General features: G+C 42.5%; 1 protein-coding gene and 1 long non-coding RNA gene across 20 annotated transcripts in view; one reads left to right on the forward strand and one right to left on the reverse strand.

The window, feature by feature from the left end:
* CELF2 (CUGBP Elav-like family member 2) overlaps window positions 1-26,578 on the reverse strand; it is an 815,242-nt gene that overhangs the window by 210,935 nt on the left and 577,729 nt on the right. Inside the window, exon 1 of one of the 14 annotated variants that reach the window (XM_072825856.1) lies at window positions 24,987-25,133. The exons of 12 other annotated variants lie outside the window; for them this stretch is intronic. In XM_072825856.1, the coding sequence (XP_072681957.1) occupies window positions 24,987-24,994 (8 nt within the window). In that variant the 5' untranslated portion in view covers window positions 24,995-25,133. Of the gene's footprint in view, window positions 1-24,986; window positions 25,134-26,578 lie in introns of those variants that run through there. One more of the 14 variants, XM_072825860.1, reaches the window with a different exon arrangement.
* The window catches only part of LOC140633390 (uncharacterized), a 28,505-nt gene continuing 20,948 nt past the window's right edge, over window positions 19,022-26,578 (forward strand). For all 6 annotated transcript variants that reach the window (XR_012030994.1, XR_012030998.1, XR_012030999.1 and 3 more), the window contains exons 1-3: window positions 19,022-19,144; window positions 19,303-19,390; window positions 25,825-25,940. This is a non-coding gene — a long non-coding RNA (uncharacterized lncRNA). The remainder of the gene's footprint in view (window positions 19,145-19,302; window positions 19,391-25,824; window positions 25,941-26,578) is intronic.

The following is a 26,578-nucleotide window of genomic DNA, read 5'->3' on the forward strand; positions in this document are numbered from 1 at the left end:
TCGAAATCTGGGATTTGATACCTCCAGTTTTGTTCTTTCTTGAGATTGCACTGGCTGTTTGGGGTCTTTGTGGCACCATACAAATTTTAAGATTTGCTGTTTTAGTTTTTTAGTTCTTTGAAAAATGCCATTGGTATTTTGATGGCAATTGCACTGAGTGTGTGGATTGCTCTGGGTGGTGTGGATATTTTAACAATATTGATTCTACCAATCCATGAGCATGGTGTATTTTTCCACTTGTTTGTGTCACCCTCAATTTCTTTCATCAATGTCTTATAATTTTCAGAGTACATATCTTTCGCTTCCTTGGTTAAATTTATACCTAGGTATTTATTCTTTTTGGTATAAATGGGATTGTTCTCTTAATTTCTCTTCTGGCTACTTCATTATTAGTGTACAGAAGCACAACAGATTTCTGTATATTAATTTTGTAATCTGCGAGTTTACTGAATTCATTACTAGTTCAAATAGTTTTTGATGGAGTCTTTAGGGTTTTCTATATGTAGTGTCATGTCATCTGTAAATAGTGACAATTTTACTTCCTCCTTACGAATCTGGATGCCTTTTGTCTCTTTTTCTTATCTGGCTGCTGCAGGCAGGACTTCTAATACTATGTTGAAAAAAATGGTGAATGTGAACATTTTTGTGTTGTTTCTGATCTTACAGGAAAGCTTTTAGTTTTTCACCATCAAGTATGTGAGTTTGTTTTTAAAAGGAGAATGATAATAGAACCTATACCATAGGAACAGAGGGCCTCTTTCCTCACTGATTTTTTAAATTTTTTTATAGGTAGAACTTTATTTTTTAAGAGCAGTGCTTATTTTTTTAAGTTTTTATTTAAATTCCAGTTAGTTGGGCAGCCTGGGTGGCTCAGCGGTTTAGCACCACCTTCAGCCCAGGACCTGATCCTGGAGACCCAGGATCAGGTCCTGCGTCGGGCTCCCTGCATGGAGCCTGTGTCTCTGCCTCTCTCTCTCTCTCTCTCTCTCTCATGGATAAATAAAATATTAAATTTTTTTTTAATTTCAGTTAGTTAACATACAGTATAATATTAGTTTCAGAATATAGTGATTCAATACTTCCATACCTAATCTGCTGCTCATCACAAGTACACTCCTTCATTCCCATCACCTATTTCACCCATCCTCCTACCCACCTCCCCTCTGGTAACCAGGAGATTGTCCTCACTACTTGAGATCCCACCTATTCCCTAGGCTCATGAGGATCACTCTTCTCTCAAGAGCTGAAAAACTATGGACTGATTTTACCAAATAATGACATGGGTTGATCCAAGCAAGAAACCTATTCAGCCAAAGTGATGACCACTGCTACCTCAAGCACTAGTACATCATGGCCTCGGGCCTGCAGTCCTGCCCTGTCAGTATGGTTAAGCCCCCGAGGCCTCACATGTACAGCATATATATTAATAAACAGACTTTGCATGGAATAAGCCTATCAGACCCATCAGAGAAATCTCTGCATCTTAAAAATCATTCAGTGTCAAAAACTATGTCTAAAAGATAGAGTGCTGAAAATGATTTATTTGGATAAGACCTGGCCATGTACTGCTAGTTAAAACTACATGTGGCTTGGTCTTTTGATCTTCTGAAGGATTACCTATAACTTTCTGTGGTCTAGAGTTCCTGCAGAGAAGCAATTCAAATGCATTAATTTACAGTATTGAAAGGATTTTATCTTAGAAATGACTAATACCATCCCCCCAGGATTATGGCTTTTTTAAAAAAATCATTTACTTTTCTCCTGCCTTTATCATTTGAAAACCAGGATATCCTAGCACCATGCTGGCTGCTATAAGGAGAATGGTCCTTCATGCTTTGTCTTCGCATAACACTTGTCAAAGCATAAATGTCAGGTTTTGAAGGAGAATGGTAGAAGATGTGAAGTATCAACCGATTTTTCACTCCATGATAGGGTGAAGAGACCTTCATGAAATCAATTCCTATGAAAATTCTATTTTTCATACCACTGACAACTAGCAGCACCAAACCGGATTATCAATGGTGATAAGTAACTTGCATCTACGTATATTTTCATCACACATTTCAGTATTTTGTTTCTTAGGGCTATTGTTTTTCCTCTGAAGCTCAGTCAAGTGTCAGCAATGACTCTTTGAGTAGCTTTGAGTAATGGGATCAGCTAATGTTCTGTACATGAAGAAATTCCATATCATTTGCTTCTCTAAAAATACTGCTGCCTGCCATCGGAGCCAGTCAACAGTGATGAATAGCTAAAGGGACAAGTAGGTCTCTAAATTTACTTCATATCTGACAGCCCTTCAGCAGATATGGATAATGGGTCCCTATGACTCACAAATGCAATTCCCTCCTACTACAAGCAAGCCCTTTCTTTTCCAGATGAGAAAGGGCAAGGATTCTCAATGACCCAATACGTTCTTCCCTTCCCCTTTTCAACAACCCAACAAAAATTTGTTAAGCGCCTGTAGTATTAGGTTCTATGCAGCTTCTGGGCTAGATATAAAAAGCTGAAAAAGACACACATCCTTTTAACCATTAAAAGCCTATTAGTATATGGCTTATGACTCTATCTGAATTAATGTTACTAATCAAAATTAAGCTGAAAAAGAATAAATTTGTGTGCATACACATCTCCCTGTTCTAACCCACTGACCTCCAGATACTAATTTGTGTGGCTAATCTGTATGTTGGAAAATCTGCAATATGCTGATCTCTACACATTTATGTAGGGCCACTTTGATTCTCTAGGTATTTAATTTGGATTCATCCATTCAAAAACGTGTATTAAGCCCCTAATATGTGCCAGACACCATGCGCTGGTGTCTCACTGGGGATACGAAACAGAGACACATAGTTATTTACCCACTGAACTGATGAACTTACAAAAACATGTAATTTTGAGGTGTTGGTTGTATGTTTTGGCTGAGCAGAGCTTATAATTATATGCTTCTTACTAAGATTATTGCATTTTCTGCTATGGGTGCTTAGACAAGGTAACATTCTTTCCGGAGTATAAACATTTTTGTGAGGTCCAAGATGTTAGGATACATTTAAATTTCTCAGGTCAAAAGAATGCAAGGGCCTTTGCCAGCCCATTACAACTAGACAATCACTTAGTAAGAACCTTTTCTCTTCAAAATCCACCACCACCATCCACTCACTTAAGCTCTCGCACAGAGAGCAGTGTACAATTGCAACGAAATTCCACTCGTGTGTTTTAACCTCAAGTCCTCCCTGGATTAGAAGTCTATGAGAGTGGAGCTAAGCGACAGTGTTAGCTAGTTTTAAATAGCCATGAGTGACTTACGATGATTCCAAATTTGGCCTTATCAAAAGTTTTGACACATATTTACAATGGTCAAGTTTTCTTCAACATGCTATATATTTATGGATAGTGTCAGTTCTTCCCATCAACACCCCCCTTCATATCAGTTTTATCCTGATATTTTATATAAATACTATTGGCTTCTAATGCTGTGGATATTAAGGAATTATTTTTGTGTTCAAAACCTTTTTTAGGGGTCTTTCTGGTCATTACTTACCCTCATTTGATGTATTGTTTTTACTCTCGGTATGTTCTGTGCAACAGGCCCTTTGCTAGGCACCAGGACTAGGAAGACAAATGAGACACGGAGAATCCTTAATTGAGCTATTATATCATGCTAAAAAAAATTAAGCAGGAGAAATAGGGAGGAACATAATAATCAAAGCGTAGAAGCATTTCCCAGAATTGGATTTGTTATGAGCTGTTTTTGCCCAATTACTACTTTAATTGAACCATCTATAATTCCTTTCACTTATATTTTTAGTCTAGAAGAAGCCAGACACAAGATGTTACACATGAAGCCAGAAGCCAGCACGTTTTTTTGACAGCAGAAACTCCCTCAAGTCTATTAAAATCACCGAAGAAAGAAGAAATCAACAAGTGAGGGTCCTAGAAAATGACATCTGCTAAGTCCAGAACCGTGATTGTGTTTCTTATGTTCCTGGACTGGCTGCATGGGAAGGGGGGAACTGGGGCCAAGGCACAGCCCTAACTCAGGTGATTCTGCACACAGGGACCTAGATCAAGACAGATTGCTACGTGTCATAAGGATTCTCAAGAATCCAGCCCTCCCAGGACACCAGAGGCCCTTCCCAACTTGGATTTAAACAACACTTGCTTCTGATCCAGGACATTTACGACACATAAACATCATCTCCCTACTTGAGTATGCTGTGTGTATGCACAGGTGCACATATGGAAGACCGCCTCTCCAGCCACTGCCTATCCCCACTACTCTGTCTTTAGCATAATTTTAATTAATGAGAAAAGTCCATCGAATGCTATCATCCCCCTCTTCTACCTTCGGATACATTGCTCTATTCCCTTACCAGCCAATTAGTGATAGCATGCGGGAGAATGAATCCTATAATATTCAGTGCCCCCAATTCCCCATGCACCATCTAGTGGTGATGATAATTATATTAACGGTAATGATGATGCTGATGATGATACTGGATGATGATAGTCAATGAATTTCAAACACCTAAACAGGCCATTTTACCAGTGAGTGGAAGAGAATCTTGATTTTCCTTTGGAAACACTTCCTAAGAAATGAAGCGCTCGCATTACCTTGACAAGACTCGCCAAGGTCTCCGGGTTAGAATGCAAGGTAAAGCCATCTATATTTTACAATAAGAAGGTATTGATTCTCCGAGCAATTGAAAATTGCATTTCCCTGTTCACTGGCTTTCCAAATACTGGTAGTAAGACAATAAGGTGCTTTTGAAGTCGGGGCACAAGCTTCAGGCATGGGCTACATGTGTGAAAATGCAATGCTTTTACTTAGTAAGTCTCAGTTCCAAAACTACCCTCCATCATTATTTCCTTTCATTTGCCACGTCTTAGTAAATCATTTTTGCTGTCCAAACCTCTCTTGCCTCCCAGATGCCTACATTAGAATTGATGATTATGAGTGCTTTCCCCTAAATAAGTCTTGTTGTCCAGCTTATTGCCACTTCTTTTCCTCCTCCTTATAAACATAAAGGCATTTCTCTGGCTATCCACCACGTCCCCTTCTTCCTTTGTTATTAAAAATGTAAAAAGCAGCAACAACAAAAAGCCATACGTACAGTCCACTTTGAGCACACTTCTATCACCAGTCGGAAAATCGATGAACCAGTTGGAACTCAACCAACAGCTCTAGTCCTTCCAATTAAATGTGTGTGTGTGTATACAAAATCACAGTTAGAGATCACATGTGCACCTATGTAATACACACACACGTCAATAGAAATACCAATCTGGCCTCATCTTCCCTCAACTTCTGTAGTTTCTGATTCTCTTTCTAAAACTAAATAACTCATAACCTCAAGTTTCATATGTGTCCCAAGTTGCTGATCTCTGGAGAAATGCTTTCCACTTCCCATATTAGACCTTGAAGAAACTAAAAGGCTTACGATCCCCATGGCTGAGACGAACAGCAGCGTGGAGGAGCCAAGAAATCAAGATTCTCTTGAAAAGGCATTAATGTCTAATCAAAACATGCTGTGCGGAGGAGTGTCAGCTCAGAACCTGCACTGACGCAGGACATTTCCAAAATTCTGTTGTATTTTGCATATATTTGAAGGTGCAAATATGGAAAGTCCCCTTGAAGAATGCATATAAGAAATATATAAAAGATCTAAAAAAAAACCCCACCTATCCTGAGGTGTCCCCCAAATATTTCATGTGTTTGCTTTACAAAAACCAAGTCTACCACACAGGTTGCACTGACTCTTGTCGGAGAACTGGTCTCTTCTCGAAATATTTGATTATTATACATCAACCAAATTCATAAGATGCAACTTCTGCTTTATATGAGAAAAGTCTCTTTCTAAAATGCATTACTGTCTGAGGTATTGATTTGTTCTCAAATTGCTTGTGGAAACACACTGAGTTTCAGTGTATCCACCATAAACTCAGGGCATTTTGCCTGTACTACAGACACAGCAGAGGAAGATTCATTCATATGATTTCAATCATTTTTCATCTATAACCTCTATGACATAAGGGCAAGTTGCTTAGTGAAAGAAGAGAATGCTTTCCCATCAGACAGACAAGCATTTACAATCCTCTGCAATCCAGAAACCAAGAACAGTTTCCCATTTAAAGAAAAAGAAAAATAAATCCTCTTTCTAATTGAAAATAGCCGTCCTCTACAACTCTGTTAGGCTTTGCTGGGAAGAGAAACATTTCTTAGTTTATGAGGCAGACTGAATGCGGATCACAGGAAAACTCAGCTCATTCTTCTTATGAGTCAATATTTTTTTAAAAAGATTTTATTTATTTATTTATGAGACATGGGGGTGGGGGGCAGAGACACAGGCAGAGGGAGAAGCAGGCTTCATGCAGGGAGCCCGATGTGAGACTTCATCCCAGGACTCCAGGATCACGCCCTGGGCCGAGGGCAGGTGCTAAACCGCTGAGCCACCCAGGGATCCCCTGAATCAATCTTAACTACACTGACAAATGTTCATCATTTACAAAAGCATCAAAACGGTGCCTCTCATCTCTGTGGCGACCTTCTTTCTAGATTATCACTAGAAGACCTACCTGGCAGATAGGTAAGTGCTTCAATATCATGCCCATCTTTAACAGAGAAAGTTAAGAAATAAAAACGTCCAACAGCAAGATGAAGAGTACCACTAGGAGCCCCAGAATAAAAAAAAAATACCAGGGATCCCTGGGTGGCTCAGCAGTTTAGCACCTGCCTTTGGCCCAGGGTGCGATCCTGGAGTCCCGGGATCGAGTCCCACGTCAGGCTCCCAGCATGGAGCCTGCTTCTTCCTCCTCCTGTGTCTCTGCTTCTCTTTCTCTCTCTCATAAATCAATCAATCAATCAATCAATCAATCAATCAATCTTTTAAAAAAAATACCATTCCATTAATGCCACATACTAGTATCTCATCAAAGGATTTCAAATCACTTCCAAATGTCAGATCCCACTGTAGAGACAGACAAGAGTGGAAACCGGAGAACTCATACTAAAGGTTCCACGGTGTGGTTATCTTCTGATCCGCCTGGCCCTCTCTCAACACGCTTGCTAAAAATCCATGTCGTTGTGCCATTTTGAACAGGGAGATACGGTAAAATGTATGCTCTACTACCTTCCCCAAGGGCCTTGGGTCTTATTACTCTTGGCCATGGGGCCAAACTCAGGGCTACAGGATGAGGTGCTGACGGTCAGGCTGGCACACCAGATGAGACTCTTCCTTTGGCCTGTTTGACTCTGCTATTCTACAAGTGGCCTTTTTGGGGGGCACTGTTGAGGATGGAGAATGACCTTGGAGAACACCATAAAGATCACACACACTGGCTGCTGCTTTATGGCCTTCCTCCCTCGGCAAACAGCAGACTCAAGAGACCAAGCCTCCCTCCTTCTCTCTGGTCTCTGATGCTCCGCCTCAGGATGCCACCTCCAATGGAAGTTCTTCTGCTTCTACTTCATGAATTAACATATTTACAAACCCAGCAGTGTCCAGACAGACCAAGCAAAGCCATCACGACGTAGGCGCCTGGACAGGGTCTGGCTGACGTTTAGGCAAAAGATGGGGCAAAGCACACGGGACAGGGTGGCTGAAAACATAATTCTTTCTGTTCCACAACATTTTTTTTCTGTTCCATTCAGAGATAGAAAGCGCCTCTCACATGGAGAAATATATTTTTGTAACACTTCTAAAAACAATGCATCAGCAAAGAAATAACATTAATCTTTCTTGTTTTTTAAGATTTCATTTATTTGAGAGAGAGAGTGCAAGGCACACAAACAGGGGGTGGGGCAGAGGGAGAAGCAGACTCCCCACTGAGCAGGGAGCCAGATGCAGGGCTGGATCCCAGGACCCTGAGATCATGACCTGAGCTAAAGGCAGACGTTTAACCGACTGAGCCACCCAGGGGCCCTGATTTTTCTGAGACATCTATCAAAATACAAAAGCATCAAGATGACAATCTAGGTAGTTTTAGATTGGCTGGATTTCCACGTACTTCCTAGACTCATACCAATAATTCACCTTTGCCAGGAAGGAAGGGAGGGAGGGAGAGGCAGTGAGGAAGGAGGAAGAGAGACAGAGGGGGGAAAAAGAACAGCAGAAAAATACAAAACATCTGCACCCGTTAGTTATGAAAAATAGCAAGCCTGAAGAGCAAAAAATTTGATCACTAAACGAAATCACTAGAAACTCATAAAACTGACAAACCAAAGGAGAAAGTGAGGCTGAAAACCAACCTCCTCTAACCCCGAAGAGGGAGGCAGCCAGTGGTAATGTTGAGAACATGGGCTGCTCTGGAGCACACCTGGGTCACAGCCCTGCGGCTGCCACGTGCCCGCAGGGGACTCTGATCACACTAAATTTCAGATTCTTCATGTAAAAATGAGAGTAGGAAGCAGGTTATATTTAAAGGTGCCTTCAGCTTTAAAGTTCTAGATAGAAACTCGAGCCCATATGCTAGGTATGTGAGGGCCTAAGGGTTCCTGGTACCTCGGACGCCCAGGTGTGTCAGCTGTTCGAGAAACTTCGGAATCAGGGTCCTATCAACAGATCCATGTGTATGTGGCAATTCATCATAAGACTGAGCAACACCAATTAGTGGGAAATAGATGGGTTATTTAGGAGACGGTGTTGGAAAAACTAGCTTTCTATAGAGAGAAGATGTTGGATCGATATGTCCCTGCCATAAAAACAAAACAAATCCCCACAAAGCTCCCCTCCAAATGCCGTCAAGGTGTAGAGGTGAAGTACAACCATAAACCCAACACGAAGAACAACGGGAAAGTATTCTTGATAACTGGGGATGAAGAAGGATTTCTTAAGCATGATGTTTTTCTAAGTCACAAAGGAATACAGTGATGGGCCTGACCTCAACCAAAGATCCCAGACAACACTGATAGAAGATAGCTGACACTTCTAAAAATGGACCAAAGATGAACATCTAGACTATAGAGGAGATCCACAAGAAAAAAGAGAGAAAAATTTGCATAAAATATGAACAAGTGGTGAAGTGTATAAAGAGAAGTTCGAGCTCACGAGCATTCAGAGAAATGTTCATTTAAACGGACAAGGATGCAGCCAGCATCGGCTATGCAAGGGCAAATCCAAGGGAGCCGCATGATGGGAGGACGGGCTGGCTCAGGCACTCCCGTGAGCAGTCCTCTGAGTTTGCGGAGGTGAAGGGTGCTTGTGGCCCATGGTCCCGAGAGCACGACCCCCACAGGCTCGCCCGCAAAGCCAGACGAGGACACGCATGTGCACGCCAGCACCACGGCAGGGTTTCTGTGGATGGCACAGCACGCGGTACCCACGAGGAAGGAAGAAGATGCACACTCAGCAACATGAGCAGCCCTAAAACTGACTGGAAGGAAATAAAAAAAGGAACCAGAATCTAGATCATCGCCTGTGTAGATTGCAAAATTCACCCGTGCAAGTGTGTGTTTCCCAAGGACACACATGCATCCAGAGCCACGTTTACTGTGGGATGCCGGTGACCTCTGAAGGGCATGGGAATGGGGCCAGGAGCTGGGTGGGGAGAGAGATGCAGGGCCTGATGGTGGTGACATGCCCTCCCCTGGCTCTGGACACCTGACCGGGTAGGGGGCGGGGGAGCCGGCTGGAGGCCCATGCACTCGGCTCGCCCCAAGACTGGAGTGTGGACAGGATTAGGGCCTGGGAAGCCAAAGCGCTGGACTGCAAGACGTTAGAAGAGGATTCATCAGAGGGCTTGAGATACTTGAACTTCTAGAAACACACACGTTTGCTAAAAATCACAGCCTGGCGTCCCATCGGTAAGGTCGGGGAGTGGGGGTGAATGGGTGATGGGCACTGAGGGGGGCACTTGACGGGATGAGCACTGGGTGTTATTCTGTATGTTGGCAAATTGAACACCAATAAAAAATAAATTTATTATTAAAAAAAATAAAATAAACTTATTGGCAATCTCATAAAAAAAAAAAAGTACGGATCAAACGTTGATACATATTCATCGGGGACTTGGGATTGTCGTAGGCGCAGATTCAAACTTGCTCCTGACGGGCCGCAACTCCCACCGTCCTGACAGCCCCGCTCCCTAAGCTCCCAAATCTGTAGGATTTACTGTAGGAGTCACATGAGGACCTAGAACACTTCCCGTGGGGGGTGAAACAGGGATAAAGAGGAAAGGCTTATTTTCAAGAACAAAGGTCACCGGCCGGTGGACCATGGGTCAAATCCTGCTTAAATGATGCTACCGAATTAGCTGCCAACATTTACATTTTGCATTAAGAACAGATTCCTGGTTTGTGCAGAGAACTGGAGAAATCCAGGACAATGGGCCCGCGAGCAGGTGTGCGCCCCCAGGTGTGCAACAGCCCCCCCACCTGCCTGCAGTGCCCTCAGGGCTGCACGGGCGGCGGTGCTGGTGATGCTGCTGCTGCCAGTTACTCAGCACTGGACATGACAGGTGGCCACGCAGCCTGGAGCCACAGAGGAAGCTGGTTGTTGGAGCGGAGCAGGTCACTAATGAAAACGATGTAAGTCTTAGCTTCAAACAAGCGCAGGCCCATTTCAAGTGGGACATCTGGAAGGGCTTTACTCCCTCCGGAATGCACCAGAATTAGCAGAGGAAATGGGGCAGGGAAAGGAAAGCAGTCTGGTTCTCCTGTGTTTGGAAGATATTCAAGCAGATGGGGTTCCATAAAGACCTCTTGGCAGGGAGGTGAGAGCAAGCCTGGACGGAGCAGATGCCTGCGTGCCAGCTATCCTGGTCCCCAGAGGGCCAGTACCCCCTTCACGGTAAATGTCACTACAAACCCTGGTTCCCTGCTCGGCTATTAGCACTGTCCATCAAGAGGACGAAAGCACCAGCAGTGACTGCTTTGCCCCATGTACAGCGCTCATGGCTTAATTTATATATTAATTTTCTCACTCTTGCTTAACACACCTCCTTCAGACATCCTGCGGATGCTGGATCCTCGTCCCTGTTACAGAAGTTGTATGGAAATGAAGGGTGGGGAAAAAAAAAAAAGAAATGAAGGGTGGGTTACGTTCTAAGATTAATAATACAAGTGTTGAGATGAATTTAAATGTCCTTTTTTTTTTGCTTCATTCTGTCTTTAAAGTGGCTAGTAACTGCCTCAAATGACCAGGGCATACGTTGTATGGTGCACATAGGCATGGACAAGGACGTAATGTCAATTCTTTGCAATGGAAAGCCCTGGTACCAGTAGCAAATGTTCTATCAGAAGACTGGAATCACTACTCATATATGTTTTGTTCTGATTTGTGTTCCATCAGAGACCATGGTTAAGTGAACACACTTTAGTCAGGGAACAGTGAGAGCTGTGAAGAAATCTTAAAGGTAGAAGCTAGCACGTCACTGGAGTGTGATGCCGCCCTGAGTAGTCTACGGGTAAGTGGAGGCAGGCAGGTGCTCCAACCTGGGTGGCGACTGGGCAGGGGTAGGGCTTGGCCCCGGGGCAGAGGTGTTCACAAGGCGCTTGAAGAGGAGGCCAGTGCGAGGAGCAGGAGTGGGAAACGGACGTCCTGACACAGATAATGAGAGAGGAAGAGGAGGTTTAGTGGGAGCTGGGACAATGAACAGAACATCAATGAGGTTACGGACTCAGCCAGGTACGCGGGTGCCCCGAAAGGAAACAAAGAGTTGACCCGTAGCAGGTAGCTGAAAAACACAACTGGATGCCAGAAAAGGCCAGGGGCTGAGGAGGCATTCAGGGGTCACCGGTGTTCTGGAAATCAATGGAGTCATGGCTGACTCACCCCAGCAGCAGCTCACACTTGTTCTCTGCGCCAGCAACTGCTGCAGATGTACCATCACACAATCTCCGTGACACCCCCTTGGAGAAGGGACCTCATCATTCCACTCCACTGACGAGGAGGGGGGGACTTCAAGAAGCAAAACAGCTGATGCAAGGTCATGCCTAGGAAGCTGCAAAGCCAGATACCAACCCAGAGAGCCGGGCGCTGGAATCCCTGCCCTTAATCGCTAATGAGGACCATAAAAAAGAGGACTTAATTTTTCACCCAGTGAAACTGTGGAGGATGTCTTGATCTATTTGCCATCACATAACCCAGCTGGATGTGTGTTTGGATCACTGTTTTAATTCTGCCAATTATGAAATCAGAAGATTGGAAAGAAGATACGGGGCCCACTGCTTTTAGGCGACCAGGGTGTTCATTCTTTCACTGTGGATCTTCAGAGAAGGCGATCATGCACCTGTAAGGAGCAGTCTGCCCCAGGGTCTCACGTCCCACATTCCTCACCAGGTCTCCTGTGTCTGCCACATGTCAGGGCGCCAGGCTACACACCAAGTGCATACGCTGGTGTGAAAGCTTGGAACGTCCCATGGTTGCCCCTGATTCCTGTACCTACCAACTCCACAGAGCATTATGAGAACACGAACTATAGCTTGTTCCTAATGATTTTTTCTCCTTATTGCATTTAGTGGACTTTCTTTCTTAGTTCAAGGGTACTTTGGTTTTTTGTTCTAGAGTATTTCTTCTCTCTATTCCGGGGAAATACATTCAGTTCACAAAATAAACCTCACCAGAACATTCTGTATGTGTTTCTTGAAACTTGAAGCCCAGGTCTGTTTTTTTATTTTTTTTATTTATTTTTTTTTATGTGAAGGTTATAGAACTTGATCATCTGAAAGAGGATTATAATAGTTTATAGCACATGGAAAAATACAAGCAAGTAAGTTAGAAATAGTAGTAGAAAAAGACTCTAAAAATCCCTTTCCTCCAAGTGCATGGAATTAATTGTTTATCATGATGCAACTTATGGTACATTAATTGTAGCATGATGGGAAAACCGTCAACACTAGTGACAATCAGATTAGTGCTGGAGATAAAAGGTGAAGAGCAACGTCCCGGTGTCAGTTCATATTTCCTTGTCTAAGTATTTCTTGTGCTTTTCTGAGTGAAAACAGAAAGACCCACCATAAGCAGCATTACTAGGACTTCTCACATTTCAGAATAGGATAAATGTAGGAGTTATTCAATTTTGCTTCATCTAATTTTAAAATATCCAATAATTTATCCTTCTGATCTTAATAACACTGTATCTTGGTATGGTTTTTACATTGATCTCTGGAACTGCCAAACTACATGCATGTGTGAATTTACCCATTGGTTATCCATTTATTGGATGTTTATTGGGCTTCTACTAAGGACCAGTTACTGGAACCTACAATTTTGAATACAAATGAATACGTACCAGGACAAGGTTTAATTTAATGAGTCAAGTGCTTTGCAAAGTTTATAGAGGTAATTATGAAGGCCCTCTGAGAGTTACATGCTATGATCCCCATTTTACAGACAAGAAAAATGAGGTTCAGGGAGGTCAAATAAACTGTCACTGTTTCTGTTGAAATTAGGGTTTCAAGCTCAGGTTTTGGTAGTTTAAAATCCTGTGCCCTAAAAAAAAGCACTAGGCTCTATTGTCTCTTGTAAAAGATTAAAATGAATAAAAAATGTATTCAACTATATACTTATGGAAAATAGATAAGAGGAAAAAAATGTAGCCCTGAATGTATAGGAAGCCATCACACAAATGTTACACCTGAGTTGAGTCTTAAAAGACGAGAAACTCAAAGATGGAAGCACACCGTGGGCTTGGCTGTGAGAGGGCAGACCGTTCCTCAAATACCAGTAAGTGGTCTTGGGCAGCTGGGCGATGAGCGTATACAAGCTGCTAACTAAAAAGCTGGAACAAAGCAAGTTGGAACCAAATGGTGAGACGAGTCTGGAAATGCTAAGCAGTTGAGATTTCAGCCAGGGGCCAAGGGAGGTGCTAAAGAAATTCAAATAGGGAATGATGTGCCTGGGTTCTAGAAAAATCCGTGACTTGAATATCGAGGCAGGGAGGGTGACCCCAAAGAGAATAATCTTCCAGCGGGTGGGGTGAGGGTCTGTTCATGCATAGTGAAGAAAAGGTGACTAGGTTTTAAAAAGGCATTTAGTATGAAAACCCAGGATTGAGAGTTCTGTGAGCTGTGGTCGAGGAAGGGAGAAGATGTTAAGCAGGATTTTGATGCGCTGTTTGGGTGAGTTTTTTAAGGCTTCTGCAGACAAATTAGAGGAGGAGTTAGGGATTCCATTTTACATGGAATGAGGCTGCCTGTGGGACATACGGAGGTTTCCAGCAGAAAATTTTGCAAAATTCAAGAAAAAAAAAAAAGTGGGGCTTGAGATAAGGATTTGGAAGTCGGTGTAGTATGGGTGATGTTTAAAGCCACAAGCATGGCTGAACTTGGCACTTGCAGGACAGCTGGGCTCAGAGTTTCAGGGACAAACACCACATCCCCACCCTCCAAGTTAGAAGCCACATCTGCTTCTGATGCCAGAACAGAAGCCCATGTCTTTTAAAATCTGAGAACTCTTTCATGTAATTAAGCCTCAGTAAGACAGAGTTTAACTTCCAAAAGAATCGATAGCACGGACGTTTGTTCCATATTTAGCTAGGGCAGAAACTGTTTACATAGGGAAAGTAAAGTTACTTTGTGAACTGAGAATTGCTTAGATATTTTAATTTTCTTTCTTACCTCATGCCCCAAAAAACAACCAGTTAATGCCTTTTTCTTTCAATCGATGATTTTAAAACCGGCATATTAGGGAAAGTATCTTGCCATCTATTGAAGATCTATTTTTACCATGGACTGAGAAGCTTAAGTAAACAACAATGGCTATTTTTGTAAAATTATTTCTGCTTATGCAATGGATTCACTGGATTATAGTCTAACGGCGAGTGTCAAACTCTGCAACTTTGCAACCTCAGTGTGGTAAAGAAAAGGGAGAGGGGACGTTCTCGCCCTACACCGTAGCTCAATCAAGAGCTCTGCCATTATAATTAGTTCAATAAAGGGCCCCACTGCTTCTATGTGGAGGAAAATACACTTTTAAAAATACATTTATTATATCTGGACTATAACTTTATTATGGGAGTTCAATGTGTTCTCCCAGGAAACAGCTTTAAACCAGAATACGTCAGCAAATAATGATATTTTCCCGTCATTATCCAAATTGTCAACAAAAGGAAAGATCATTATGATCCCATATAAAAGAGAAAGAATGGAGCAATAAACTAGATACATTTCCCACAGGATGATATTAAAGCAGAATTATTCCAGGCAAGGGACAGACGATCCTGGGTAGGTAGAGGTTGGAAGTTTTTCTGTTGTCAGAGAGGTGAAAATATATACCCGTCAGCCAGTCAGAAAGGGCAAATCTTTGCTGCTTAGAAAGCACAGATGATTTTCTATGAGGAAATTTAGGCTATGCTCCAGTTCAGAGAGAAAGCCACATGTGTGATTGTCTAGTTTTTGCTTCTCTGACTTTGAAATGCCCTCCTGCCTTGGGTTCTAGGATGTACACCGTCCTGAGACTTTCCCTTCTCAGGCTGCTCCTCCTCTGTCTCCGGTGCTGGCTTATTTTCTAGCAGCTGAGAAGTTAAGCTGTTAAATTCCATCAGTCACACGCATGGCTGAAATCATTCCTGTCTACACAGCCACACTTTGTATCTCCACCCTGGCTCGTCCCTTGTAGTCCAGACCTGTGCATCCAATTCCCTATTGGACATGTCCACTTGGGTGTCTCGAAGTCCTGCGGCTCATTCCACAAAGCTAACATGCAGCACTCCTGATCATTCTCTCCCAACCCTGGCTCCCTCCCAGGGACTAGCTTTCCACTTGACCACCATAGTGTCTCCTCAAGGACTTGAGAAGCGCTGGGCCATCACTTATGCCTCTCTCCCTCTCTCACCCTCCAAATATAATCCATCACAATGTCCCATTGATTTCCCCTCTCCATGTCTCCCAAGGTTCAGAAACAAAGTGCTTTAGAAACAATCAAGGTGGGATCCCTGGGTGGCACAGCGGTTTGGCGCCTGCATTTGGCCGCGCGATCCTGGAGACCCGGGATCGAATCCCATGTTGGGCTCCCGGTGCATGGAGCCTGCTTCTCCCTCTGCCTGTGTCTCTGCCTCTCTCTCTCTCTCTCTCTGTGTGTGTGTGTGACTATCATAAATAAAAAAAAAAAAAGAAAGAAAGAAAAAAGAAACAATCAAGGTCTCAAAATCTAGATGGCACCAAAGGTATTTATTTAGTGGATAAAGTAACTTCTTGGCAAGCTCTTTTGACATTTTGTCATCTGCATTTTAATGTAGGTTTTGTTTCACCACATCAAATCTTTCATTCCATAAACGAGAAGAAAACCAGGCAGCTGGTATATGAGATCTCTCAGTATTATAAACACAGAAGGAGAGGTAGCTTTTCCTGCCTCTCCCGACCTATATGTTCACTGAGTTTGAACATACCTGAATGCTAGCCACTTCTCTGCTTTGAAAATGTCTCATAATACAAAAAATGCTATGAATCCTCTTTCTGGACAGGAACATGTACATTATTATATTCATGGACTTAGATGTAATAATGTTCAGCTGGTGGTTGGGGGAGGTGAAGAACAGAAGATGGGGTGTCATTTTTTCTTTCAGGTGCAAGAATGAATTTCATGAACTTCCAAGGGTTCCTTTTCCATTTCCTAGAGAATACAATCCACCTATATTTATTAGGAATGTTTAGAAGGCCCTGCACAAAGAAGGCCCCGTGTCACTTGTAAAGAATATGTTCACTTTCTAGGACTGGAAAAGGAGAGAGAAGCATTTTGACAGTTAATGGCATCCTCGGCTAATAATCCCCAGCACCACCCTGTTGGCCCTGAGTGATTACTCATGATAAGTATAAATTGCGTTTCTGATCATCAGGGATGGTTATGCAATACATACTGAAATCAGAATTCTATCATTTAAAATGGTAGCAACCTCCCACTTTATAAGAAAGATGGTAATTTACACAGCAGTGAACAGAAATAAGATATTCCATGAAGAAAAGCCAAATATATGGGGGTAATAACATAGGAATGTGTTGAGCTGAGAAATAATTTTACGTGATCATGAGTCACAGTGACCATAAAACTTTGGTCAAATTTAACGGATTACATTGGTGTTAATGCCATCACTACTCAACCAAAAGCAGAAATAGAAGAAAGACCTAGAACTCCATGTGCAGGCGCTAGTCTTCTTTTTAATCCGGCTCTGAAATGTGTTTGTCTTAGGCAGAAACCTAGTAAAACGCCAATGAAGAGGAAAAAAAAAAAATCGACCCCAAGATAATTTTAAATGAGAAATAAAATCTGGAAGGAAGCCATGCCAGAATTTATTGAAAAACAGATTTTTCTCCTTCAAAAATGTTATTAAAAAAATACGAATGTTTTTGTGACTTATTGCCAAGTTTATTTTATAGGCTCTCTGCTACTCAGATGTACCATACTGTACAATGTGATGGATGGGGGCTATTAATCATTTTTACTGAAGAGCAGAACAGCCCATGCTACGCACTACTATTAAAAAGGTGAGGTATTCTGAGAGTACATTCATTTCCTCATAAAGTCACACGTCACATATCCCCTGGATTTTCAAATAGTTCCTTCCGACGGACTCACATACTCCGCCGGTCCTGAAAGATGGGCTGGCTGGTGGGAAAGAGCTGTCGGGTTGCCCCAGGAGGACAGTCCTAATTCTCTGGCCAAATCTCTACCTGAAGGTCTCCCTGTGCTTTGGGCAGTACAACCTTATTTGTATTTCTGTCTGTTATCTGCATTTTAAGTCAAACACGGTTTTACATATTTTCTTACATTGCTTCCCAGCTTGGGGAAGGCCTGGAGCGTGCATGGGCGCCTGTCCACTCTCAGCCCTGGCCGGCTGCCCGGGGGGTGTTACCCCTGCAGGCAGAGTCCAGGGTTGGTCCAAGCAGCTTCCCCACTGTGGTCAGCCCCGCAGCTAGTCACACTGAAGAAGGACTGGGAGAGGCCGTCCACAGATAGGAAGATCGGAGACACTACTGAGTGGGGTCTTAATTATTGTTGCAGAGAAAAATAATACACTCATTACACATATCTGTACATATCACAGGTTCCCTGTCTTAGAGTTTTAAAAAATGAGAGCGAGCCCATGATAACTGCTTCCTCTCTCCGGGGACAGTCTACGATTTCACAGGCTACCATCTCTTTTCCCACATTTGCTTACTTTTTTTCCCCCTCCCCTTCCCACTAAGTCCTCCTTTTTTGAAGCTAGCATCTTCATCTCTCTCCAGCACACCACGGGCTGAGCTGACATCCAGGTTCTGCTGCCCTGGGGGGTGAATGTGCAGAGCAAAAGGGAGAAGCAAGCACCTCTCTCCACCTGCTAAGGCTTGTACACCTGAGTCTACTGCTCTGGGCTGAACCAGATCTAAAGGCACACTGGATCCTGACCCTTCACTTATAGAAAGAAGAAGAAATGGCTCCTGAGGGCCTGTCTCTGTCCACAGCAAAGAGCATTCTATTGACCAGTATCTTTATCCCAGTCCTGCCTGGTCCATTCAATACAACATGTCTGGGTGCATAAAAACCACCACCACCACCACCAACAAAAACCAGTTCACTATTCAAAAAAACAAAACTCTCAATCTTTAAATCTTTACTCACTGTCTGGCTTTCTTTGAATAATCATCCTGAATCTGCTTTTCTGGTTAGTGTCAGGGAACAACATGTCATTTACTGGTGAGGCCTCATCACCTCTGATGAGTGGTCACTGCCTGTCAGATTTTAACACCTGAAGCACAATCACAGAAGTGCAACACCCAGCCTTACATGACTTATCATGTTAGAATTTCATGTGGTTGGGGGCAAGATGGGTCATATTCCAGAAGGCCAGCACTTGGAGACGATACCGACCTAGGACCAATCCAGGAAGGCCTTGATTACATTACAGGGGACTGTAATGGCAGAGTTTATCAGTTGATGAGAGAGACCCAGCGGTTGGGGATGTTCCTAGCAGGTTAGCATAGAATTAGAAATAGAAAACCCCAGAGAAACTCAGGTCCCAGCAGGATCCTAAAAACAGGAATGGAAGAACAGGTCATGGTACGTGCAGGCGTTGGTCACAAGGAAACGATATAAAGATTCAGATTCTAGAACCAAGGCAGAAGATCTAAAGCATATAGTAAAGGTGGCTTGCGACCGATCTCCTGAATGCTGGACTCCTTCAAATCCCCTGGTCCTAGAGTTTAGGGTAGAGTGGAAGCCTATTATATTGGGAGGCAAGTGTTTTTCGGTTAAAGAATAGAACCAAGCAGATCATTTTATTGGGTATTTTAATCTTCCCAGGCCAGATTTCCATCTCCCAGCCATCTCTCTTACCCTACACTCCCCTATTCATAAATTGACTTTAAAACCTTTCTGATCTTTCTTCACATAGATCAAGAGTAGGCAAAGGGCTTTGAAAAGCAAATGGAATGACTTTATGGATACATAGCCAAAGGGAAGAGCTATAAGCATTTTTAAAGGTAAGTTTCTTGTATTAACAGTTCAATGAAATAATTCTATCTTTGCTCTCGTGATTTTTATTATAATACCCGCAGACCGCAAAAAAAAAGAAAAAAAAAAAAAAGAATGGGAAGGTCAGCCCAACTTTTGTTGGGATACTAATGGGAAATGTTATAAAATCACTAAATGGCACGAAGATACAAAAATATGGAAATCGTCAAGATAAAACACGGTCAGGAGAATTTTGTGAGGAACAATAGTAGTCCTCAGACCACATTTTTTGAACCAGTGATTAAAAACTTCATTTCCTTGTTGGCTTTAACATCTAGCAGATTGGCATGCGTTTGAAAGCATAAGGAACTAGTACTAAAGAAATGCAAGAAGGAGAAGGATTTGGTTAGTAATAAGCTTATTTCAGACCTCTTCAGATTAAGGTCAAGTATAAAATTCTCATTAGTTTCCAGTTTATTTAAATCAGGGCTGCTGTGATTTGAAAGTCACCTCCATCATCCCGAGCTGAGAAGTGCGTCCACAGGGCCCAAGCGGAAAAGTTACCTGTGGTTTCCTCTTTTACAAAAGATACTTAGAATCCTGGGACCTAAGATTTTTTTCAGATTTATTTTGAGAGAGAGCGAGAGCATGAGGAGGACCAGCAGGGCAAAGGGCACAGGGAGAGAATCTCAAGCAGACTCCACTCTGAGTGCTACACACAGAGCCTGGATCATGACCCTGAGACCACGACCTGAGCCAAGATCAAGAGTCAGATGTTTAACCTACTGAGTTGCCCAGGTGCCCTGATTTTTTTTTTCTTTTATATCATTTTGGTTGAATTCTCTGAAAAGGGGTTCAGTGGAGAAAAGCCTTGCCAAGCCCCCCACTCTGGCCAGCTCTCCAAACCTGGGCTGCCTTCAATTAGTGCAGGAAACAGACTGGAGAGACAGCCGCCTTCTCCCTCTTTGATTGTTAACTGCTTTCATATTCCATTTTATTTAAGATACTTAATTTGTTTTTAGTGATTTACTCTTCTTTGTAATTAGATGTAGCGATTAGCAAGCATCTTTTCTTTGGCAATGCAGTTTCCCTGCAACGGAAATGAGCTTAAGTCAACATTACACTTACCGCTACTCAGTGTAAGGATTTGTAAAGGCGAAAACCACCAACTAGACTCCCTCTCTTACGATTAAGTAAATGCAAATGAGAGGTAAGACAAAGAAAGAAGTAATTAGTAGGAGGGAGGAACAAAATGGAGATTTTTAAATGCAGAATCCATTCATAACACTTCTCGAGAGAGCTGTTCTAATAGATTACCTTGCTGAAATGCATTATTTAAATCTTGGCTGTTTGGAGCGAGAGGTAAATGCATCCTCTCCGCACCGGGGCGCATAATGCCTTTGGAATAAATGCAGGTCAACGTGAGGCTACTTACTTGTCTTTGCAAAATCAGATCTGATGTCAGCACAAAGGCAGGAGGAGATAAAAGGGGTTATTAATACCTAAGAATGTGACACAGATGCCCAAGCATATTGCGTGACAATATAGAATAAATAAGGCAAAATGTTAAATTGTCAAGACCAGGGGCTCTGGCTCTTTCTCTCTCTCTCTCTCTCTCTCTCTCTCTCTCTCTCCCCTCTTTCTCTCAATAGTTTTACTGTAAAAATCAGCTAAAAAGAAATGGATCCTCTTTCACAAAAGAGTCTCACAAACGGTTTCATCCCTTTTGTCCTAAGTGCTGGTCTTATATTTTGTAAGAATTTCATCTCAATGTCTCCTGTCATCATGATGAATGCTGGAGCCTGGCTTCTCCTACTGGGGAGAGTATCGCATGTCTGCCTCTGTCACTCTTTTTTTTATTTTTTTCTGGTCTCCAAACAAAAATTCCACCACCGCCTTTTTCAAGTTGAAAGGCAATAGGGCCTTTTCCCAAGCTGAGAGGCCGTTTCCAAGTGACAACTCCTTGTCACAGTTAAAATGTGAGCAGAGGACCCTGAGATTTACATGCCTCTGGTAAATGGGAGCTGTCCCGGCCCTCTGCGGGTCACGGATTAAAACGTCCCTTGTCCCTCGGCTGCATCCTGGCTACAGGTAAACCATCACAAGTGAATGGAGAAAATAAGCCAACCCTGGAGAGATGAAGCAGGAGCAACATGCAATCACAGACGGCACTCGACATTTCAGTCCAAGTGACATATTCTGGAATTAGGCAGCAGACAACCAGTTTGCTGCTAAAAAAAAGAAAAAAAAAAGGCAAGGATTCTCCTTTTAATTAAATCACAAATTCTGGCGCATACTTGGGCGTGTGTGAGTTTACCTGTGTGCATGCGCATGCCTCTTCCACAGTGGGGAATCTCAAAATATTTTGCTCACAAGCAGAGGAAGAAACTCCATTTTGTAAATCCCCTGCACAAAGTATCACAGGCCAATGTGTCAGGGCCTCTGCTGACGGCGGTGCGTAATTAAAAATATCCGCGCACACACACACAAATGAACATAGATACAGCTAAAAAGGATGGATGATTGATAAGAATCATAAATAACTTCCGAGATCAAAAGCAAATCGAATCCAGTTATTACTCTACCAAAAATATCAAAATGTAATTATACTGTTTTCACACATCATTATTTGCCATTCTGGGGAATTAGAAGGGACACATTAATTAATGGACAAAATGATATTCAATTAAAACAAGTGCAGTGCATCCTTCAAGGGTTTGCACTAGAATTCTCGCCCACGTCCCCCACTCTAGGAGTTTCCTGCACATGTTTGTGAGATGCTTAAGGTTTATCGCCAGGGACGTATTCTTGTGGAGATTCAGAAACCAAATGACAGACACTCTGGCAGGGACACATAGCAGGCAGGCCTTTCCCACAGCTCTTGTAAACACTCTCTTTTTTTTTTTATCTTCAAAAATAAATCAGCAAATGTATTTAACATGGAGGCATCGCTCTTGCTTCCATTTGCTTTTTTTTCCCCCCTTCCAGAGAAAATGTTTTCAGGAAAAGGCTGGTTGCTATGGAAGCTTTATTGTAGGCCACTTCAGTATTAGAAGGTTGGAAAACATTCAACCATTTCAAGTCACCTGATCTACTAAACATTCCCAAGTTCATTATAATAAGAATGAGGAAGAGGCGGACAAGGTGATTTCAAAAAAAAAAAAAAACCAATGCAGCGCTTTGCCCATAAATGGACAATGCAGAGCCTAGTAACTAGGATCTCTGTAATCACTACTGCTTCCTTCAGACACACTTTTCTTTCCAAAGCTACTCTTCTAAATGATGGTATTTTAGGAAAATGACACAGATTCTGAGATTTCTAAGATAGCACGCTGTCCCTGTCACTGTTATGTACTTAGTGTAAAGTTAATGCCCCGCAGTTCAATTCATTCAGGCAACTCGGTCTCCAGCAAGTTAATTTGCCATAGAGACACGTTTTCATAAACATGAGTACAAATAAAGCTCTGGAATCCACCAAAAGTAGTTTTCCAAACTGGCGTGAAAAATGGAATGGCTTCCAACCTACCATTTGGACGTCTGGTCTCTGAGAACTCATGTGGGCTGTCATGTGGTCGATAGGATCTCATCCCAATACCATTAGCAGAAATGAACTGTAACCAATTGTAAGTGGCTACTAATTGCCCATGACAATGATGGAAAATACCGGCTCAACCTCAGAATAGTTCATTTAGTCTGTGTGGTAGAGGTACAGTCTGAAGCTATCATAATTCTATCACAAGCTGACCTTATTAATTAGCCATTCTGGAGTTCTAGCTGTAAAACAGAGATCAAGAAAGCAGTGGTAGGCTGGGATTGCACTGACAACTTGGGTTGAGTTCATGAAACTCATTGGCTGATTGAGCTGGAAAAAAAAGGGGGGGGGGCTGGATAAACAGAAGTAAAAAAGAAGTTGTTCCTTGGTGAATTCAAAATTGCTCAAATTGTTCTATGTGTGCAGATTATTATGAGCATCAAGTTTGTTGGGCCCATCAGAACAATTTCACCGGGAAGCCCCATTTTATGGCATCTCTCATACTCTTCTTCGGCTCCATTCCTAGTTTATATGGTGCAGATTTTCTTTAAATACCAAAATAAATTAAAACTGATCCTAGTTTGAATTTCACAGTACCCTTTGTGAGGGCAGAGATACCCTGCGGTGAAAACAATGTTGCCTGTCAGGACTTTTAAGGCTCAACTCCAACCTTGGGAATAGTCAGTTGGAATTTGCACATTAACGAATCCCCAAACACCAAACTGTTGCCATATGATAAGCACCCTCTGAAAAGGGAATAGGCCAAGTGTCCCACAAGATGACTGACAGCAGCATTAACTCCTTCTTCTGTCAAGAAAATCAACAGACTACAGATGAAAAAAAAAAAAAAAAAAGGCTGGAGGAGACCATTATAAGTGACCACATCATTCTGCAGCTATTGGCATGCTAATTCCCCAATAGAATGGGAAATTAAGACTGATGCCAATCACGATGCACAGCCTCCTGTCACACCCTGGAAGGGACTGCAGTGGGCAGCATCCAAAATGCCAGAAAGCGCATCTCCTCTTTAATTGAGAAGTGTGCAAAGGAAAGTGAAGCTGCAAATTCAAACATGGCTCAATTCAAACATGGCTCAAATTAAGCTCTCTGGATCCCGTGTGTGGACGGCTCTTCACGCAACTGTGCGGGTAGGTATGCATTTATCAGTCTGTGATGCCATGGCTTGAAATCAAGGAGCGAGAGGATGGAGCGGTCTTCACAAGACCCTCTGGCAGGAGCCTGGCTCTGTCTTGGTCATGACCATTCCAATGAAGGGCACTGGAAGTTGTATTAAACTTCCAGATGTTTTGAAAAGTAGAGAGGAAGAAGCCTTGACCATTGTGTGGTGGTAAGAAAAATGACCTAAAATGTGCAGGTTAAGATGGGTGGGGGTGGTGTATTGGGCACCGTTACTTCTGTCCTTCGATTATTTTAATTCTCTGGGATGTACCTGTGTCGGATTTTGCAAGATAGGTAATTCATCTGATAGTCCAGATGAACTTCTGGGTACACGTCTGGTTCAAAAGAGAACCCCCAAAGTGTGGTTTATTACTTTCTAGGACATCAATCAGTTCTATGTACAATCAAGAAATTTTATTCTAATATCTGTTTCTAAATGTCCATAAATACCCGGTTACTCAAATGCTCTGCAAATCTGTGTTAACCACCTTCCCGGCTTCCTCCCTGATGAGTCCAATAAGTCTCTGGCACTTGGTCATTCTTTCCTTGACTGAGAGCTATTTGACAGTTTTCGAGACAATTCTGACAGGAAGGTCACTTTTAGTCATTGGGGAGAATGCTTACCTTTCTCCTCCATTTTTCTATGGGTTAAATTTTTCCACAGGTTAAATTTTACAAAATGAGTTCAGAAACTACTATATATATAAAGAAAACCAACCACTTTTCCCCCCTCCATCTTTGATTTAACTTTTCCTTGTATTGCTCTCCTATCAGCAGAGAACATGCTCATTTGACTGCAGGAACCTACATTTTAATATTTCCTCACAAGTAGAGTTTAGCTACTTAAAAAAAGCTAGGAAAGGCATTAAAAGAGAAGTCAGAGCACATTAATTTTCTCTGAGGGGCTGTCTCACGTGTTCATGGCCTCTTTTCTTGTAGGTCCTGGCCATGTGGGTCAGTATTCTCTCCAGGCCAAAAGAGGTTGATTAACTTCTATAAAAGAGGCCATGTTTCTCACAAAAGTCTCCGTTCTTTTGCTGCAGGGCCCCCAGGGGCCTCACCCACATCTCCTGAGAGACCCACAATTTCACATTGTGACCTCAAATGCAGCAACACCACAGTGGTTTGCTACCATTGAGGGGACCTGTGTCTGTGGGGTGGGGGAGGCCAGCTGTCCTCCAGCATGAGCCCATTACCTCAGGAAGCTAGTAGGACAAGAGTTGCATCAAACATTCATGCTGTGGGCATACTGCTCTATACCTTTTCCTTGAAATCGTCCTTTTCGGTAGGAATTTCAGAAGGTAACTCAGTTAATTGATACTTAAAAGTCTACACATGACTGTACGTGAACTAAGGGTGATAAAGGAACGATGGCGAATGTAACAGTTCCATGTCTTTTTAGAAAATAGGACCACATAACGGAAGCTTTTGGCAACAGAAGAAAACATCCAGCCTCAGATAACCATCTTTAGCGTCCGGATATATTTCAATCCTGTATTTTTAAGTTTTTTGTATACACACACGTACGATTTTTCATTTAAACGACATCCATTTCGCCTATAAATTGGTGAGGGGAAAGTCTAGCCATCATAGAAATGCTTGTGAAATTCTACTGGATTACTTATGTCCATCCTAGTCGAGTTCTGACAAATAGAAAAAGTAGATATTAGCCATTTTTCCTGATTATTCTAATTATAAGTGGCTGCAAGGTATTCCATTAAGTGGAAATGGCATATTTTTTTTTTTTTTTAGGTATTCCCTTACTGCTGGATATTTAAATTGCTCCTAATTTCTCATCGGCATAAATAATGCTCTGACTTCATTACCTATGTTCCCAAATTACAAATCTATCTTCTGGTGATTTCTAGGTGAGTCTGTTAAAACATCTGAATGTTGTATAGAAACCTACGTTTCTTTTTTTTTTTTAACTATGAGGTAGAAGAAACACGTAAATTCTTTAGATTTCTAATTGGGAAGAGGGAAGGGAAGTTTCTTAAAAAGAGAAATATCCAGGATTGGACATGATTTACTCTGTAGTCTCCAATTCGCTCTGGAAGGAAAATGCTACTTATGTTCGTATAATCATACACATATATAGAAATCTTCCCTCCAACTTGCCAGGTCTCTGAACTGCCTTTTGCTCCTGACTCCATCAGAGTTAAAACGCTCCAACCGACCCCTGACTGCTCCTCCTTTTTTTGCTAACTGCTTACTCCATAAACCTCTTGCTGTCTGGCTTCTGCCTCCACCAGCCACTGAAGGGACTCTTCTCAACATCACATGGTCCCACTCCTCTTTAAAACTCATGCTTCCTTCACCTTCCATGACCGTGTTCTGGAGTCTGCTGTCCCCTCCGCAGGGGGCCCCTCAGCCTGCCCTTCTCAAGGTTGGGTTGTAGGAGCTCTGACTATCCTTGACCTCCTCCTAGCACATACCCTCTCCTTGCCATGTTGCACTATCTCTAGACTGGAGCCTAACTCCAATGCTTTCGGTTACCATACCCTTT

Source organism: Canis lupus, chromosome 5 (genome assembly GCF_048164855.1).
Source record: "Canis lupus baileyi chromosome 5, mCanLup2.hap1, whole genome shotgun sequence".
In the NCBI taxonomy this organism is placed as follows: Eukaryota; Metazoa; Chordata; class Mammalia; order Carnivora; family Canidae; genus Canis; species Canis lupus.